The sequence below is a fragment of the Borostomias antarcticus genome (genome assembly GCF_949987555.1).
Source record: "Borostomias antarcticus genome assembly, chromosome: 3".
In the NCBI taxonomy this organism is placed as follows: domain Eukaryota; kingdom Metazoa; phylum Chordata; class Actinopteri; order Stomiiformes; family Stomiidae; genus Borostomias; species Borostomias antarcticus.
In genome coordinates this window covers 19,165,486-19,185,883 of record NC_140236.1, presented here as the reverse complement: position 1 = coordinate 19,185,883, position 20,398 = coordinate 19,165,486, and the positions used below count along the sequence as shown (strand labels likewise).

Sequence of the window (20,398 nt, the reverse complement as noted above, 5' to 3'; positions counted from 1 at the left end):
GAATAAACAGCGTTATGGATGTGACGTTATGCCGTTATGGATGTGACGCATCTGAAATGCACATAGAAACACTTTGGGAAATCAACAATCAAACTATCACAGCACTTTTATTGACACCTAAAGTGACTCTAAATGTCAGTTTTGACATGAAGAAAACCATTTTAAATGGCTCTGAAGATTTTCAAGATGGCCGCCAAAATAGTAGGCTATTGAGGGGATTGTGTCTAAATGCATTTTTGTGCGTGGCGACGCACCAAAGATAGCAAATGTCCGGTTGTCACTCCCTCCATCGGGTTGTTGACCTGCAGTTCTGTGTTGCTACCACAAGAGGCAGTGTGTTTTTGTGCATGGCTGTAAGCCAGCACACCTAGAATAGCGTTTGTCTGGTTATCCCTCCCTCCCTCCGGTCAATGTTGACCTGCATTTCTCTGTTGGCACCACAAGAGGCAGTAGTCCCAGCACACCAAAATAAAGAAGGACACCAAAATCAACCTGCCGATCTCCACTGCACAAGTAGAGTAGCGGTGAAAGCATAGGACTCCCACCCGGGAGACAGGGGTTCAAGTCACACACTCACCAACCTTTTTTCGTTGTCCCTAGATTATTGAAAGAAGTTGGTAGACGTTCATTTAGTTGGTCATGGTAGACGTCATGTCACGGTCATGGTAGACGTCATGTCACGGTCATGGTAGATGTCATGTCACGGTCATGGTAGACGTCATATCACGGTCATGACATCATGTGCGTGTGCTCCTGTACCTCTGCCAGTCGGAGGTTCTCTGGTTTGATCCTGACGCTCTTGGAGATGGACTCCAGGACCTCTGCTGTGCTGGAGTTCTCCTTGCTCACACTCACCAGGAACTAAAACACAGATCATCAGGTCACATGACACACTCAACAGGAACTAACACACAGATCATCAGGTCACATGAGACTAGGGATGAGACGGTATGGATTTTTGCATTACGGTACGGTATCTAGTTACACGGTACGGTTTACGGTATTTCACGGTATACAGCATTTCAACTCCCCAACACACATAAAAAAACAAGTATTTTACTTTGAAGGAAAACAGCTTTATTAGGTGGGCTAGCTTGTAGAAGCTAGCCCAACTTGTAATATTTCTTTCTTTCTTTCTTTATTATAGTTCTCCCCAGTTTTTTGGCCCTCAACTACTTCTTCATACTTTGTGCTAGAAACTTCATTCAAACTTTAAAATGTCCATAATGTTTAGCTCTTTAGCGGATCCATTCATATTATTTATATATAAAAAAAAAAAATTGAACTTTTAAAACTATTTTTTGTCCCATTGAAACTGCTTGAAACTGCTTTTGGAATGTTCAGAAACTTTGTTTTTGGGGTGGTGGCAGTAGTTGCTTTGAAAATATTCACACATTTTGTAAACTGCTGGCACTCCTACAGTTTTGACAGCTCACACTCATTATATATCAAAATGTTCACACAACTGTTCTGATTCGTACAATGTAAGTATCTAAGCTGTGTGACTTACAGTTTTCGCTGTATGACGATTTGTTCGGCAACTGTGCTCCCCATTAAAACGTATGGCACCGCACTAACTTTTGAGCTGTTAATTTTGCATTTTTACCCTTTTTCTAACTTGTCGCTATGCCTTCAGTTTTAACAGCTCATACACATATTATATCGAAATGTTCACACAACTGTGCTGATTCGTACAATGTAAGTATCTAAGCTGTGTGACTTGCCGTTTTTGAGGTATGACGATTTGTTCGGCAACTGCGCTCCCCATTGAAACATATGGTGCCGCACTAACTTTTGAGCTGCTAATTTTGCATTTTTACCCTTTTTCTAACATGTCGCCATGCCTACAGTGTTTAAGCTATACTTAAGCAATAAACCACGAGAGGCCGTGTGTTATAGTGATTTTATAACAGTTAGGGGGCGTTGTTAGGCACGACACAAAGCGGAGTGCCTAAAACCCCCCTAGCTGTTATAAAATCACTAAAACACACGGCCTCGAGTGGTTTATTGCTTTTATACAACGGTTACTACAGCTATTAGTGTAAAATAAACACAGCAATGTAAAATTTAGTCAAAATGAAGCATCATTCCCTCAATTCCGCCAAGCAAAATAGTTCCCCTAACAAAAGGGTTAACAAGCAACAACAACTACAATGCATTGGATCAAATGGGAGGCACATTAATACTGAAAATGGAATGATATGCGGTCCCAGGTGTGTTACAAAGTATTTTAACACGGCTTCCAGCCAATCAGAGTCAAGAACCAGAACTAACCATTGTATAAGGACATATAGAAATGTTCTGCAAGTTCTCAGGATTCCTATGGTGTCAATATATAAGCTGTAACATTTATAGTTTTCGCGATAGAGCTGTCTGAAGTGGACCATGTCTAGTATCAGAGTGTCAGTTGGGATTAGAGTGGTGGCAGCTGTTGCTTTTTTTTCTTTTTTAATTTGTGCGCATGTGCAGCCTCTCTTAAAGGTACAGGCACCCTTTTATAACTAATGTGGTAGCACAGAACTCAGCCAAAGTGGAATAGAGATGCATGATCTTCACTGGTGGGGGCCGGTGGGTAGCCCGGAGAGGAGTACACTGTCCTTGACTGGCTATGACCAAAAGGGGCGGAGCCTTGCCACCACGCCACTATTCACGCCACAGAACCCACTTTTCAGCCCCTGAGTGGGCTAGAGACACACAGTATTCAATGGTGGATGCACGGAAATTGCCCGGAGGTCACTGTACTGTCCCCGACTAGCTGTGACCCAAGGGGGCGGAGCCTAACCAGCACGCCACTATCCACGCCACGGGCCACACATGGTCTTCACCGGTGCGGGCGGGTAGGTGGCCAGGAGAGTGTACACTGTCCCCGACTGGCTCTGACCTGAGGGGGCGGAGTCTCGCCACTGTCCACGCCACAGACACCACAATTCAGCCCCTGAGTGGGCTAGAGACGCACAGTCTTCGCCGGTGGGTGCATGGAGATTGCCCGGTCCATAGTAGTTCTAGCAGTAGCTGTTACATACAGCTGCAGCAGCTAGCCCACCTCACATTTTCTCCAGGAAATGTACTTTCTAGTTGAACATTAGTGTGCGTGCCTGTACATCTTGATCCCATCTCCGTTATAACTTCTTTGAAGATGAGAGGGAAGTGGGTGGGGGCTGACCTAGAACGTCAATCACGCAACCTAAAACAGCCATCGAAGATGCCGCTTTTTCTGCAACAGGTAGGCATAATCTTATGCCAAAAAATGGCAAAACAACAATCGAGAGTGATGTTGCAGCAGTCTGAATTTGAATTTCCCCGTTGTGTTGTTAGTTGCTGTTGCAAGGCGTCTAAAATATCTTGTCAAATCGCTTTTGCACAAGAATGTTGCAAGTGATTGGAAATTGCAAGCAGTCTTGTGATTTTTTGGGGATTGAACTGGCCTTTAGAATCAAAGCCTTTTCATGATGCTTTCTTTCATGGATCTCTCTCTCTCGTGGATTTATTCAGAATGTCAAAGTCGGCTAAATCACTGCGGTCATGGATGCTGCGATGGGAGTTAAAACTAGTAGGCTATAGGCTACAACATTGGTTATTTAGGCCTGGCTGTATCACACAATATTGTAAACATTACTAAACGGCTTGTTTAGGTGGAGATTACATTTGCAATATTTTATTTTGTAAAGCTCATTGGGAATGGGAACGCACCTGCTGTAGAGAGGAGATGCTGTAGCCTAGGCCTACACTCTCGCCGTTCGATGCAAAATAGCCTATTTATTATTCTATATGATAAAAGTCCTCTTTAGTCTCTTTATAAGGATTAATATATTTTGTATTGAACGGCGACAGTGTGCGGCATCTCATCTTTCTTTGATTATGCCGTTTTAGCAACTGGAAGTCGGGAATGGATATAGAAGGGCCCAGTCTACTTCCTGGATCGAATAATAGGCTTTTTTTAATCGACTAGACACAGGCGTTTGGATAGGCCGAGTTCTAGAGCCCTACAGTGCAACACATGATGGAAAATACACACTATTGTAATTAAGCTCAGTTTATTAATAGCAAACTTATATTAAATTACAAAATTAACTGTTGCAAGCAACTTGAAATGTGAAGTTTCTGCAGCGCATTATTGTGTAATACCGTAAACGTAATACCATAAACACAGGGAAAGTCACGGTTCTAATACCGTGGACATTTTATACCGCGGTTCACGGTTTTACGGTGTACCGTCTCATCCCTACATGAGACACTCACCAGGAACTAGGGCTGGGAGTCCGAACTTCGGGATTCAAATATAATTCGAATATTGACAGAAATACTGGTATTCGAACGAATATTAGGCAGCCCTTAATATTCGAACCTGTAAGTTTTGTAAATGTGTTGGCTAGCAAACGTTGCTTTTGATTCAGATTCAGAGGGTTTTTCACGCCTGGTGAAGTTGCAATCGCGAGCTCATTAGCAAGGCTATTGGACCTGTAGGAGGTGACGTTAGTTAGCACTTAGTTAGCAGAACAATGGCCTCGCCAACGCCCACAATCACGCTGGAGGAGATCGAAATCTATACCCCTAGACTGGGTTGCACCAGTTTGTCTAAACCCAAGCATTTAGTCACGCCTAAACACTGACTAAACTCTTAGTTGCTACTAGTTAGTCGCATATTACTTGGTATCTTATTTCGGTTGCACCACGGCAATTTAGGCGTTGTCTTAACTAGTAGGCCTAACTACTAACTAGTTACTAAAAAATAGTCGTTGTATGACTGTGACGGCAGGATCCAAATAGCCAATCGGTAAGCAAGTAAAAATGTAAACAAGGAGGTTGATCGCCCTTACCCAGCCCTTACCAAGGAGCTTGGGCCGTGTCCGAATGTCCATATTACATACTATATAGTACATACTGCAACTCGCCTACTACATACGATTTAGTACATACCTGTACTACTCCACGAAAACATGTTTAGTATGCGAGATAAATGTAGCATGCGTCACGAGTCATCCAGTGAAAGCGACGGGCTCCGGCTCGCATATGCGATTCATGTTAAACTTACAACAATATTGAGCTAGCCAGGCATTTGAGTTGGTCATCCAACACAGGCTCGATCCTCACCTTTCTGTATAATCCCAACTGTGAAATGGATGTGATAATAGTCCACAAAATATTCTTCCTTTGCCTCGTTTAGCACCAGCTGCAACACTCTCCTCCAAATTCATTATCTCCGTTAGCAAGGCTAACGTTGCACTCTGTAGCTTGTGCTTATTAGGGCCCGAGCACTGGCGGTGCGAGGCCCTATTGAAACTCGAAGGATTATTATTCTCCTTCTCCTTCTCCTTCTTCTCCTTCTTCTCCTTTACTCCAAACAAATGCCTTTTAGGCGGCCTGAACATCGATGAAAACGGATGAAACTTTGCAGATACGTCAGTCCCGGTGAAAAATGTGATAATTCATGGGTGACGGAAATGGGCGTGGCAAAACGGCTCAAGAGCGCCCCCTGGAAAGTTTCAAATGGCGAGCCCCACCTTTCAGTTTGATGTAGGCGAACGAAATTCGGAGGGCATATGTATTTCATCGAGCCACACTTAAATGTCTCTTGGAGCTATACCCAACATGCAACAGGAAGTCCGCCATTTTGCTCTTAATGTGCCATTTTGTCCTTGTTTTGACCATTTCCATGCCTCGTACTTCGACGAACTCCTCCTACAGATTTCATCCGATCAACTTCATATCGGGTCAGCTTCATCTTAAGACCTTTGTGATCAAAAGTTATCAAAAAAATTGAGTTTTCACCAAACACCCTTGCCGTGGCGCCCCGCCAAAGTTTGACATTTCGCCATAAAACACGAAGTCCTCATAACTCCTCCATACATTATTCAATTTGTCCGATATATGTCACGCTTCATGACGGTTCTGTCCTGAACACATCTATGTGTCAGTATTGCGTCATACTTATAGCGCCACCTATTGGTGAAACAGTACGTCCTCATAACTCCTCCATACATTATCCGATTTGTCCGATATGTCTCACGCTTCATGACGGTTCTGTCCTGAACACATCTATGTGTCAGTATTGCGTCATACTTATAGCGCCACCTATTGGTGAAACAGTACGTCCTCATAACTCCTCCATACATTATCCGATTTGTCCGATATGTCTCACGCTTCATGACGGTTCTGTCCTGAACACATCTATGTGTCAGTATTGCGTCATACTTATAGCGCCACCTATTGGTGAAACAGTACGTCCTCATAACTCCTCCATACATTATCCGATTTGTCCGATATGTCTCACGCTTCATGACGGTTCTGTCCTGAACACATCTATGTGTCAGTATTGCGTCATACTTATAGCGCCACCTATTGGTGAAACAGTACGTCCTCATAACTCCTCCATACATTATCCGATTTGTCCGATATGTCTCACGCTTCATGACGGTTCTGTCCTGAACACATCTATGTGTCAGTATTGCGTCATACTTATAGCGCCACCTATTGGTGAAACAGTACGTCCTCATAACTCCTCCATACATTATCCGATTTGTCCGATATGTCTCACGCTTCATGACGGTTCTGTCCTGAACACATCTATGTGTCAGTATTGCGTCATACTTATAGCGCCACCTATTGGTGAAACAGGAAGTCCTCATAACTCCTACATACATTATCCGATTTGTCCGATATGTCTCACGCTTCATGACGGTTCTGTCCTGAACACATCTATGTGTCAGTATTGCGTCATACTTATAGCGCCACCTATTGGTGAAACAGGAAGTCCTCATAACTACTACATACTTTATCCAATTTGTCCGATATATCTCACGCTTCATGACAGTTCTGTCCTGAACACATCTATGTGTCAGTATTGCATCATACTTTTAGCGCCACCTATTGGTGAAACAGGAAGTCCCCATAACTCCTCCATACATTATCGGATTTGTCCGATATATCTCACGCTTCATGACGGTTCTGTCCTGAACACATCTATGTGTCAGTATTGCGTCATACTTATAGCGCCACCTATTGGTGAAACAGGAAGTCCTCATAACTCCTCCATACATTATCCAATTTGTCCGATATATCTCACGCTTCATGACGGTTCTGTCCTGAACACATCTATGTTTCAGTATTGCGTCATACTTATAGCGCCACCTATTGGTGAAACAGGAAGTCCTCATAACTCCTCCATACATTATCCAATTTGTCCGATATAGCTCACGCTTCATGACGGTTCTGTCCTGAACACATCTATGTGTCAGTATTGCGTCATACGAATAGCGCCACCTATTGGTGAAACAGGAAGTCCTCATAACTCCTGCATACATCATCCGATTTGTACCAAATTGCTGACGCTTCATGAAGGTGGCCTTCTGAACCCATCTATGTGTCGGTATTGAGTCACACTAACAGCGCCACCTACTGGTGAAACAGGAAGTCCTCATAACTCCTACATACGTTATCCGATTTACTCAACATTTCTCACGCTTCATCAAGGTACTGTCCTGAACACATCTATGCTTCGGTATTGAGTCACGCCTAGAGCGCCACCTACTGGTGACAGGAAGTTTCTCTCAGTACTGCACACCGAAATAGCACAGCCTTTAACGGCGCAGCACCCCGACACGCGTGGGGTGCGAGGGCCCGCTCACTGCTGCTCGCAGCACTAGTTATTATTATTGGACTTGGTGCTTGTGCAGTGGAGGGGTTCTTTTGGGGGAGTTAGCCGTTGGATTGTTATGCTTAAATTATCCTAGCCAGCTAGTTCCCAAGCTTGTTTGATAACCTTTGATTCAGACATAACGTAGGCTGCCTGGTACAGTCCACTGACCAGTTGCTGGTTAACTATGAGGATCCCAGCCGACCGTTGCATCCCCCCAACCCGCAACGGAGGGTTATCAGCTGGGCTGGGACTCCTCCTCTCATCGCTAACCAGCAACTGAGCCAATTGAGCTAAAGGTGGTTAGCTAGCTCGATCGTGAAATTACTCAAACTTATTAAATATGACACCAATAAGCACACCGGTGCCAATAGTTAGCTTAATCTTGATATAACTAAGACATCTGCTAAAAATAATAATTTTTCCACCGACAGATTTAGCTACAATGTTTCAGCCCACCTCCGTCCTAATAGCAGAGTTGAAGACGCTACTTCCTCGCACTAGTCATCACTTACACCACCTCCCAGGGTGGTGTACATATTTAGTTGTAGGAACTAGTCGTGAGTGGTGCAACCCATTTAAATTTAGTAGTGACCAAATCTCGAATTAGTCACCACTTAGGTTATAGGCCTAGTCACCACTTAGTAATGACTGGTGCAACCGGCTCCTGGTTGACGAGGGTTGTTGAGTCTTACATACTGCAGCCAGATAGCCCATAATGGCAAGTTCTGATTTAGCCTAGGCTACATGTTTGATTAATGGGATATACATCCTACTACCTTTATTTATCTTTTATTTGTCTTTCAGTACCTAGCCTGACTGGCTTATTTTTATTTATTTTTGTCAAACAGTGAAAACCTACTGTTCAAGCCAGGGTCTGACATAAATGAAAAGAACGGTTGTTGACAAAGACTTGTATTTGCTTCTGAAAACATCATTGCTTATCGATATTGCTTATGATACAATGCCCACTAGTGGACAGAATGTGCACAACTTTATTTTAATACCTAGGTAGGTCTTTCTGTAAGAATTTAATGGTAAAAATATTATTAATAATAATTCGAATATATTCGAATATTATTATTAATAAATAAACAAACTTCGAATATGATTTTGGGGCAAAAGTCCCTAAAACACAGATCATCAGGTCACATGACACACTCACCAGGAACCAACACACAGATCATCAGGTCACATGACACTCACCAGGAACTAACACACATATCAGATCAGGTCACATGACACACTGGCCAGGAACTAACACACATATCACATCAGGTCACATGACACACTCGCCAGGAACTAAGAGATCACATCAGGTCACATCAGATGATATGGTATTAGTCTGGTACTGGTCTGGGACTGGTCTGGGACTGGTCTGGTACTGGTCTGGGACTGGTCTGGTATTGGTCTGGGACTGGTCTGTGTTAAGTGATATGTTACCTACTTTGCATGTGTGAATGTTGTTGGTTGAACGTGAGTGCAGGAGTAGGCTGCCATTGTTTTGTATGTGGAGCAAGCGATTTAGTAAAAGTCATAATCGTGTACAGTTGTCCTGAGAGTTATTATTATACATCACAGTCTGGTATTGGTCTTGGAATGGTCTGGTATTGGTCTTGGAATGGTCTGGTATTGGTCTGGGACTGGGCTGGTATTGGTCTGGTATTGGTCTGGGACTGGTCTGATATAGTTCTGGGACTGGTGCCTCCTCGTACCTTGATGGGTTTCTTGTGCGGTTCCTTGGCGAAGTAGAAGACAGTGAGCACCTTCTGTTTCTGGGGCAGCGGCACGGGCAGGTAGAGGAACGGGTCAAAGGTGATGGACACCTGGAGCAGGAGGAAGACGAGGAGGAGAGGAGCAGAGGGATGAAGAGGGAGGAGGAAGAGGGATAAAGAGGGAGGAGGAAGGCAAGGCTAGTTTATTTGTATGGCACATTTCAGCAACAAGGCAATTCAAAGTGATTTACTGTACATGAAACAATAAAAGCATGAAGACAAAGTGCAAGAAATACATAAAAGGCCATATAAAACGAAATGCAAAAAAGGACATTTAAAACAAAATGCAGGAAACATTTAATACAGGAATTAAAGTTACAGTGCATGGTATGAATGAATAATTATTTGATTTAATAAAAAGTAGCGGCAAAAAGAAAAGTCTTCAGTCTTGATTTAAAAGAACTGAGAGTTGCAGCAGACCTGCAGTTTTCTGGAGGTTTGTACCAGATATGTGGAGCACAAAAACTAAATGCTGCTTCTCCATGTTTTGTTTTAACTCTGGGGACAGAAAGCAGGCCTGTGCCAGACCACCTGAGAGGTCTGGATGGTTCATAACATAGCAGCAGATCAGAAATAGATTTTTGCCCTAAACCATTCAGTGATTTATAAGCCAACAGCAGTATTTTAAAGTCAATTCTTTGACAGACAGGAAGCCAGTGTAAGGACCTCAGAACTGGAGTGATGTGATCCACTTTCTTAGTCTTAGTGAGGACTCGAGCTGCAGTGTTCTGAATCAGCTGCAGCTGTCTCATCGATTTTTTAGAGAGCTGTAAACACCGTTAAAGTAGTCGAGTCTACTGCAGATAAACGCATGGACAAGTTTTTCCAGATCCTGCTTTTTCCAGACAAGAGGAAGAGGAGGATGAAGAGAAACAGGAAGATGAGTAGGAAGAGAGGAAGAGCAGGAGGAAAGGAGTAGTTTGGTCAGTTCTCACAACAATGCAACATGATAGAACAGTGTGAATAAAGCACATGGTGAATGATAGAACAGTGTGAATAAAGCACATGGTGAATGATAGAACAGTGTGAATAAAGCACATCGTGAATGATAGAACAGTGTGAATAAAGAACATCGTGAATGATAGAACAGTGTGAATAAAGCACATCGTGAATGATAGAACAGTGTGAATAAAGCACATCGTGAATGATAGAACAGTGTGAATAAAGCACATCGTGAATGTCACTTGGCAGCACATGGATTACTGCCCCCCGTGTCAGAAACACCCGTACATTCACGCACACTAGAGTCCCAAATCCGCGTGCACTCATCAATCATCCACCTGCCACCCACCCAACGTAATTATCTTCTAAAATTTAGAGACCCGCACCCAACCCGCCAAACATGAAGTTATTGTATTTACATAAAAATTATGTCCAGCCGTTCGTGCTCATTCGCTTTTCATATAAGCACATTTTCTTGACTTAAACAATTTAAAGACTATAGGCTCGCTTTCGCAGGATCTCGGTTGAAGAAGTGGTCGAGGGTATTTGAGTGAGCTGCTGGCAGGTCTCGCGTTTTCTCGCAGTTGTTATAATATAATATATATAATTATAGTAGTTATTAAATACGAATATAACTGACAAATCCACCCTCAATCCACCCGAAATTAATCACAATGTTGATTTTTATTGGCCCACCCACCCGCGGATGTCACGGATATATATCCGCAATATTGGCATCTCTAACGCACACACACGCAGCATAATGACATGAGAGTGCTGTGTACCTTGGAGCACATGGGGCAGACCAGCTTGGATTTGTACTGCCCCTGGAACAGATCCACGACGAACGAGTCATTCCTCATCTTGTGTCTCTGCCACGCCTCCTCTGCCACCACCTGAGACGACACCAACCATACATATCACCAAAACCCCACATCATCACTATACATATCACCAAAACACCACATCATCACCATACATATCACCAAAACACCACATCATCACTATACATATCACCAAAACACCACATCATCACCATACATATCACCAAAACACCACATCATCACCATACATATCACCAAAACACCACATCATCACCATACATATCACCAAAACACCACATCATCACCATGCATATCACCAAAACACCACATCACCATACATATCACCAAAACACCACATCACCATGCATATCACAAAGACACCACACCATTACCATGCATATCACCAAGACTCCACACCATTACCATGCATATCACCAAAACACCACGCCCTTACCATACATATCACCAAAACACCACACCATTACCATGTATCACCAAAACACCACACCATTACCATACATATCACCAAAACACCACACTATTACCATACATATCACCAAAACACCACATCATCATACATATCACTAAAACACCACACCATTACCATACATATCCCCAAAACACCACACCATTACCATGCATATCACCAAAACGCCATACCATTACCATACATATCACCAAAACGCCATACCATTACCATACATATCACCAAAACACCACATCACCATACATATCAGCAATACACCACATCACCATACATATCACTAAAACACCACACCATTACCATACATATTACCAAAACACCGCATCATTAACCTGTACCCTTTGGTCTTTGAACTTTCTAATAAATTTTGTGATATATTGCATTTGTGTTAAATTGTTATATAATGGAAATTATTTTTTGCGAAGCCAACAATACAATGAACAGCACTGAGCCTGAGATGCAGTACACATAGGTGACTACATACCAAGAGACACACACAGACATACAGACACTCCAGCACTCAGAAAATGAACAAGTGCAGTGTACAGAATGTGGATCTCAAGAATAGCCGTTTGTAGAGCCGGACTGACCCACCTCGTCCAGCCGCCCGTCAGAGTCCACCGTCTCCGTGTAGGGTTTGTTCTGGATCCGGTTCAGGTCCTCATGGAGACCGTCCAATAGGAAGGCCATGAACTCCTGGGCGTCATGCTGAGCGTAGCCCGTGAACTGACTGGCCTTACTGGCCACGATCGCCTGGAGGGAGGAAGAGGGGGGAGTGAGAGGATGTTTAATTTCTTGGAGAGAGAGAGGGGGGCGTTGTGGTAGTACAATGAACTAAGGCTCAATTATAGTGAACTAAGGCTGAATTCTAGTGAACTAGGGCTGTATTCTAGTGGACTGGGGCTGTAGTCTGGTGGACTAGGGCTGTAGTCTTATGTGGTAGTCTAGTAGATTTGGGCTGTGGTTTGATGGACTAGGACTGTAGTCTGGTGGATTAGGACTGTAGTCTGGTGGATTAGGGCTGTAGTCTGGTGGATTAGGCGTGTAGAGTAGTGGAAAGTTCAGAAATGTGTGTTTGGTAATTGATTACTTTGTTTAATATTGTTGGTAAACCTGTTTATTTCCCTTTTAAATGGTGCCCCATTGGCAGGGTTGGGGAGTAACGGATTACATGTAACGCCGTTACGTAATCAGATTACAAAAAAACAGTAACTGTAATCCGCTACAGTACAATTTTAAATATGTAATCTAGATTACAGTTACATTTGCTTATTAACGGGGATTACAGGCGTGATTAAAATCACCCCTCGCCTCATTAGTTTTACAAAATAACTAAAAAGAAATTAAAAAAAGAAGTAGTAGGCTAATACCAATTGCACGCAGCACGCCAACAAGACTCCCACTGATGTGCTTGTTGGACCACAGCTGCTGACAGACAGCGAGCAGCATGGGCATCATAGCAGAAATACCGCAATGTGCATTAAAATCCAGGAAATACCAGCATTTTTTTTTTATTTACCTGTCACAGAACCACAACAATATTACAGCACAGTGTTAACTATGCCTCCCAGCCAACAAAACCCTCTCGATAGCCAAGGACTCAATGTCCAACCTGAAAGAGCATTAGGTAAGTTAACGTTAGCTAATGTCAAACGTTAGGGTAGCTAATGTTAACCTTACTTCCACTGACAGCTAAATTAGCTAGCAGTAGGCTTCTACAGTATAGCACTAATGTTCAACCAGAAAACCAGACCTAAGCGCCCATTCAGATTATTTTCACTCAATAGCGCCTGTCGGCGTTATTCAAGAGCTATAACTAACTGCCTGGGAAAACTGGTCAGTGGGTGCTTTATCCATAATATATAAGGCTGTGTCCACTGGCAAGCTGTATAGCTGAATAGCGTCAATCACAGCTGAATGCATTAAAGCTGGAGTTTAGAGCTGGCTCCGACGTTTACACCTAACGTTAGCTACGTTGTCAGCTCTAGAACATAGAAAAAGAATAAATAATGTAGGATTTCTGGTGAAATACACAGTGCATTTTATATCTGGTGAAATACACAGTACATTTTATTTAAAGTAATCCAACAGTAACTGAAAGTAATACATTACTTTACTTTTAAATTGTGGTAATCGGATTACGTTACTGACTACAATTTTTCACAAGTAACTTGTAACTGTAAGGGATTGCTTTTTAAAAGTAAGCTTCCCAACCCTGCCCATTGGTAAGGAACATGCATTTATGCGATGAGCAGCACATCTGAGTATGTGGGTTGCACCCATGAAACATGTGAGAAATCTTCTCTGCCAAACAGCTTATTCTGCTGTGGCCATTGATGTTGACTGATGTTTTATGTTTATAAATATAAAACAAGAAGGTATTTTTGTAAAATGTATCAAAATATGTTTAAATAATATTGTATAAACGCATCAAATTGAAGAAAAAAAAGACACTAAAATGAACCAATATTTGCATGCACTCACAACTCTCACGTAAAATGAGCTGATGATGAGCTCATTCTTGAATTGCTAATGCTATAAACAAATGATGATTCAAACATCATGTGTTCATGTGTACAATTTGTACTTTTTGTGGAGTGAAAAAAGTGTGGGGAAACTGAAACAGATAATTAATGTTAAATATGTATTCAAATAGAAATGATTTATGGCTTCTCATAGTCCTATACTAAATAATATAAAGTATATTCTTGTGGGGTGGAAGGTCCTTCAGGATTTTTCTAAATATGCCAGGGATCCAGAGAAAAAAAAAAAAAAAAGGTTGTGAACCACTGGTCTAGTGGATCAGGGCTGTAGTCTAGTGTATTAGGGCTGTAGTCTAGTGGATCAGGGCTGTAGTCTAGTGGATTAGAGCTGTAGTCTAGTGGATTAGAGCTGTAGTCTAGTGGATTAGGGCTGTAGTCTGGTGGATTAGGGCTGTAGTCTGGTGGATTAGGGCTGTAGTCTGGTGGATTAGGGCTGTAGGCTGGGGGATTAGGGCTGTAGTCAGGTGGATCAGGGCTGGAGTCAGGTGGATCAGGGCTGTAGTCTGGTGGATTAGGGCTGTAGTCTAGTGGATCAGGGCTGTAGTCTAGTGGATCAGGGCTGTAGTCAGGTGGATCAGGGCTGTAGTCAAGTGGATCAGGGGTGTAGTCAGGTGGATCAGGGCTGTAGTCAGGTGGATTAGGGCTGTAGTCAGATGTGTCTGCTCACCTTCAGTTTGGAGGGCTGGAAGGCATGGTGTGTGCCCTTCCACAGAGCCCTGAGCAGCACAGCAAAGCCTATGGCCAGCCGGCCGCCCGTACCCAGCGGGTTGGAACAGTTGATCTCAGCCTCAAACGCACGGGCTGCACAGGAACACAGACCACTTAGTTCTTTATTGAGAGAGAGAGAGAGAGAGGGAGAGAGGGAGAGAGGGAGAGAGAGAGAGAGAGGGGGAGAGAGGGAGGGAGAGAGGGAGAGAGAGAGAGAGAGAGAGAGGGGGAGAGAGGGAGGGAGAGAGAGAGAGGGAGAGAGGGAGGGAGAGAGGGAGAGAGAGAGAGAGAGAGAGAGAGAGAGAGAGAGGGAGAGAAACGGACTGACCGTGGAAGTAGTCCCTGAGTTCTCTGGTGTTGGAAAGGGATTGGATGACACTGTTCATGAAGCAGGTGTTGCCCAGGTTGACCAATCCGGTGAAGCCTGGCAGACACACCTTCTTCTCTTCCTCTTCCTCGTGGCGCTCCCCGCCGGCGGGGGGGCCGTGGGTCATGGGTTGCACCATACAGGTGGGCTTGGGCTGGACACACACACACACACCACACACACACACACACACACACACACACACACACACACACACACAGACACACACAGACACACAGACACACAGACAGACACACACACACAGAGACGTGCACACAAACGCACAGACACAAGCACAGACACAAACACAGACAATATCAAGTCTTGTTAGAAAATGTCTTCCCACCTCTAAATCTCTATACGAACCACTCATCTTTTCTCTCTCCCCATATCACCTCCTGCTGTACTCACCATGCTAACAGCAGGCTCCTGCTTGATGGGGGCGTGGTCGCTGACGGAGCGCGGGCCCACCATGTCCAGAGTCCCGTCCTCCGAGGCCCGGGGCGGCTTGGGCTTCTCCTCCCCCAGGCGCGGGGGCTCCTCCGGGGCCGGGAGGTTGTGCTGGCTGCCGCCAGGCGGGTTCTGTTCCAGGGAGGACGGCACGGACGGCACAGCAACCTTGGCGCCGCCCACTGCACCTTAAACAGAGGGGGAGGAGCTGGTGGTTAGAAGCTATGGGTCAAGACAGACAGACAGGGATGGACAGGGATAGAGACAGACAGAGACAGGGACAGACACAGATGGACAGGGATAGAGACAGAGACAGGGATGGACAGAGATGGCCGGGGACAGACAGAGATGGACAGGGACAGACAGAGATGGACAGGGACAGGCAGATGGACAGGGACAGACAGAGATGGACGGGGACAGACAGAGATGGACGGGGACAGACAGAGATGGACAGGGACAGACAGAGATGGACGGGGACAGACAGAGATGGACAAGGACAGACAGAGATGGACAGGGACAGAGAAAGAGAAAAGAAGACAGCATTGGACTGTTGGGACTGAGAGGGGGACTTTTCACTGCTTTTCACCTAACAACACCTAAAACATTACAATTAACTACTAAAGATTACTTAGGCTACATGCTACATCGCCAGTTTACTTTATACTGTCTCTCTCCAGCGGCTACAACTATCATAACAACCTGCTACCACTATCATAACAACCTGCTACCACTATCATAACAACCAGCTACCACTATCATAACAACCTGCTACCACTATCATAACAACCTGCTACCACTATCATAACAACCAGCTACCACCATCATAACAACCAGCTACCACTATCATAACAACCTGCTACCACTATCATAACAACCTGCTACCACCATCATAACAACCAGCTACCACTATCATAACAACCAGCTATCACTATCATAACTGGCTACCACTATCATAACAACCGCCTACCACTATCATAACAACCTGCTACCACTATCATAACAACCTGCTACCACTATCAAAACAACCAGCTACCACTATCATAACAACCAGCTACCACTATCATAACAACCTGCTACCACTATCATAACAACCAGCTACCACTATCATAACAACCTGCTACCACTATCATAACAACCAGCTATCACCATCATAACAACCTGCTACCACTATCATAACAACCTGCTACCACCATCATAACAACCAGCTACCACTATCATAACAACCAGCTATCACTATCATAACTGGCTACCACTATCATAACAACCGCCTACCACTATCATAACAACCTGCTACCACTATCATAACAACCTGCTACCACTATCAAAACAACCAGCTACCACTATCATAACAACCAGCTACCACTATCATAACAACCTGCTACCACTATCATAACAACCAGCTACCACTATCATAACAACCTGCTACCACTATCATAACAACCAGCTATCACCATCATAACAACCTGCTACCACTATCATAACAACCTGCTACCACTATCATAACAACCTGTTACCACTATCATAACAACCAGCTACCACTATCATAACAACCTGCTACCACTATCATAACAACCAGCAGTGTTTCCGCTGGTAAGGTTTTGCCGTGGTGCCCCGCCATGGCAAAATCCTTGCCGCCACACCATACATTTGTAACAATGAAGCACTTTAGCATGAAGCAATTAGCTTATATTGCTGTGTTAATAGTTGGTGAAAAGAACATGTTCACAAAAAAACTTTTTTAAATTTGTTTGTTCATCTAAAGCACTAGCTACCGTCATTCGTGACTGGATGGCCATAACCCTATATTGCGACAGGCAGTCAAAATAACGTAGTACGTAGTGCCATCAAACAAGCTTAACATTTATTTGGATATATGGGTTAGGGTGAGGGACAAGCACACGCAGCCTATATGGGTTAGACTGAGGGAGGGCAGCCTGTATGGGTTAGAGGGAGGGAGGGCAGCCTGTATGGGTTAGACTGAGGGAGGGCAGCCTGTATGGGTTAGAGGGAGGGAGGGCAGCCTGTATGGGTTAGACTGAGGGAGGGCAGCCTGTATGGGTTAGAGGGAGGGAGGGCAGCCTGTATGGGTTAGAGGGAGGGAGGGCAGCCTGTATGGGTTAGACTGAGGGAGGGCAGCCTGTATGGGTTAGAGGGAGGGAGGGCAGCCTGTATGGGTTAGACTGAGGGAGGGCAGCCTGTATGGGTTAGACTGAGGGAGGGCAGCCTGTATGAGTTAGACTGAGGGAGGGCAGCCTGTATGGGTGAGGATGAGGGAGGGCAGCCTGTATGGGTGAGGATGAGGGAGGGCAGCCTGTATGGGTGAGGATGAGGGAGGGCAGCCTGTATGGGTCGACTGAGGGAGGGCAGCCTGTATGAGTTAGACTGAGGGAGGGCAGCCTGTATGGGTGAGAATGAGGGAGGGCAGCCTGTATGGGTGAGGACGAGGGAGGGCAGACAGGAGACACTCCTATCGAGTTACAGGATTAGTTGCAGTGCTCAGATTCCTGAACGCAGAGATGTCCTGAATGTATACCCATTAGAAACAAACACACACACACACACACACACACACACAAATACTCATTCAAGCAAACATGCACACAGCTAGTCATCAAAAACACACTCAAACACAATACCTCACATATGTAAGACTATACTACATAAGACTATACTATACGCCCTGGCTCCAAACCTCCCCCACTCTCTGCGTCTATCACGTGTTTACATGCAAAGCCTCTATCTATTACATGGATAGACTGCTGAGTTCCTGGAACCAGTCACAGCTGCAGTTACTGAGAAAGAGCTGAGCTGAACCTGAGCAGCTAACTACTGAGCAGGCTGGCAGTAGTCAGGGGCATGAAACAGGAAACACGTGTTTAGTCATTCACAAAGTGTTTGGAATATTTATTGGGGGGCTGTCATATGTGTGTGTGTGTGTGTGTGTGTGTGTGTGTGTGTGTGTGTGTGTGTGTGTGTGTGTGTGTGTGTGTGTGTGTGTGTGTGTGTGTGTGTGTGTGTGTGCGTGCGTGCGTGAGTGAGTGAGAGAGAGAGACGTATGAGTGTTACCTAGAGGTAAGCAATAAAATCGATACAGCAATACATCACAAAAAAACAGGCCAGGTCCAGCCTGACTTATGTGTGTGGCTGGCTTGTTTCTGTTCAGGACTGACAGGGCGGAAGCTAGTCATGCCACTGAAATAGCTGTGAATTGAAATGACATGAAATAATGTCTGATAAATTAAGATCGCCTGGACACATCAGTTCCAAAGCTTCCAATGCTAATCCAGCACAATGAGAGTGGGATAGCCAGTTAGCTCATGGGCTCACAACAACTAGCAGCAGTTTCCATAACATTAATGGTAGCGGTCAGTGACTAAAGCAGTTACACTGATGATTCCTGTAAACGTTAGCTAATTTGCTGTAATTGGTTCAACTTCTGTTTCTGGACAAAGGTAAGGGATAAAAAGATTGTAGTGGAAAGATGAACGTGTGGATGTTTGGGTTATAGTCCCATAAAGTCATCCCCACCGGGGCCTTGAACCCCCATCTCCCGGGTGGGAGTCCTATGCTCTCACCACTACTCTACTTGTGCAGAGGTGATCGGCGGATTGATTTTGGTGTCCTTCTTTATTTTGGTGTGCTGGGACTACTGCCTCTTATGGTGCCAACAGAGAAATGCAGGTTAACATTGACCGGAGGGAGGGAGGGAGGGAGTGAGTGATAACCGGACAAACGCTATTCTAGGTGTGCTGGCTTACAGCCACACACAAAAAGATTTTCTGTGGTATCATATTGATACATTAATAAAAATAAAAATAATTTAGCATAAGGAAAATATACACAACAAGACAGGGAATATACATAGATATATAAAATGAAGGATAGAATTCTAATATAAATTCATTATTCATGTTTTAAATGCATTTAAAATGTCCTTCCATTCCTTCTGCCCTCAGGATCCCCTCCAGGGAGTGGGCGATTAAAGGAGTAGTAAAGGCAAAATGCATGTTTAGCCCTGTTTTAAGGTTACTTATGATCATATACAATGGTTCAGATCAAAACGTTGACAAAACTAGCACTTTTGAGAAAGTCTGATAATTGCTCTACCACCGTTTTGGTCATACAATGGATGTGGGTGGGCACCGTGAAAAATCATTCAAAAAACATGTTAAACTCTCAATTTCAAAGACAAGAAACTCACCGAGGTGTTAGTTGGCGTTCTGACATAATTCACCATAAAGTAAGATTCTAGTTCATCTGGAAAGGCTTTTTTAAATATTTAGCAAAAACTATTTAGTCGCAGCACATACGTGTGTAACTAACGCAAACTAGGTAGCCTAGCAACATAAACAATAACAATAGCTACCGTAAGTAGTTCCGCTTCCTGAATCGCCTCTGCGGATTAATCTACACATCTACAACGGTCGCTTCAATACAAGTCAATGGATTTCATAAAATGATCAATAAAACCCTACAGGATTCATACTTTGTGGCGAATTTTATGTCAGAACACCAACGGACACCAATTACCCCCTCGGTGAGCTTCTTGTCTTTGAAATCGAGAGTTTAACATGTTTTTGGAAGATTTTTGAAGGTGCCCACCCACATCCATTGTATGACCAAAACGGCGGTAGAGCAATTTTCAGACTTTCTCAAAAGTGCTAGTTTTGTC

At 44.1% G+C, this 20,398-nt stretch overlaps 1 protein-coding gene across 2 annotated transcripts in view; it reads right to left on the bottom strand.

Moving 5' to 3' along the window:
- usp19 (ubiquitin specific peptidase 19) overlaps nt 1-20,398 on the bottom strand; it is a 104,491-nt gene that overhangs the window by 54,201 nt on the left and 29,892 nt on the right. Inside the window, exons 10-16 of one of the 2 annotated variants that reach the window (XM_084436273.1) lie at nt 15,688-15,914; nt 15,238-15,430; nt 14,869-15,002; nt 12,253-12,411; nt 11,136-11,246; nt 9,349-9,459; nt 760-861 (exon numbers count right to left, since the gene is read on the bottom strand). In XM_084436273.1, coding sequence (XP_084292399.1) covers nt 760-861; nt 9,349-9,459; nt 11,136-11,246; nt 12,253-12,411; nt 14,869-15,002; nt 15,238-15,430; nt 15,688-15,914 — 1,037 coding nt within the window. The remainder of the gene's footprint in view (nt 1-759; nt 862-9,348; nt 9,460-11,135; nt 11,247-12,252; nt 12,412-14,868; nt 15,003-15,237; nt 15,431-15,687; nt 15,915-20,398) is intronic. The other variant, XM_084436274.1, reaches the window with a different exon arrangement.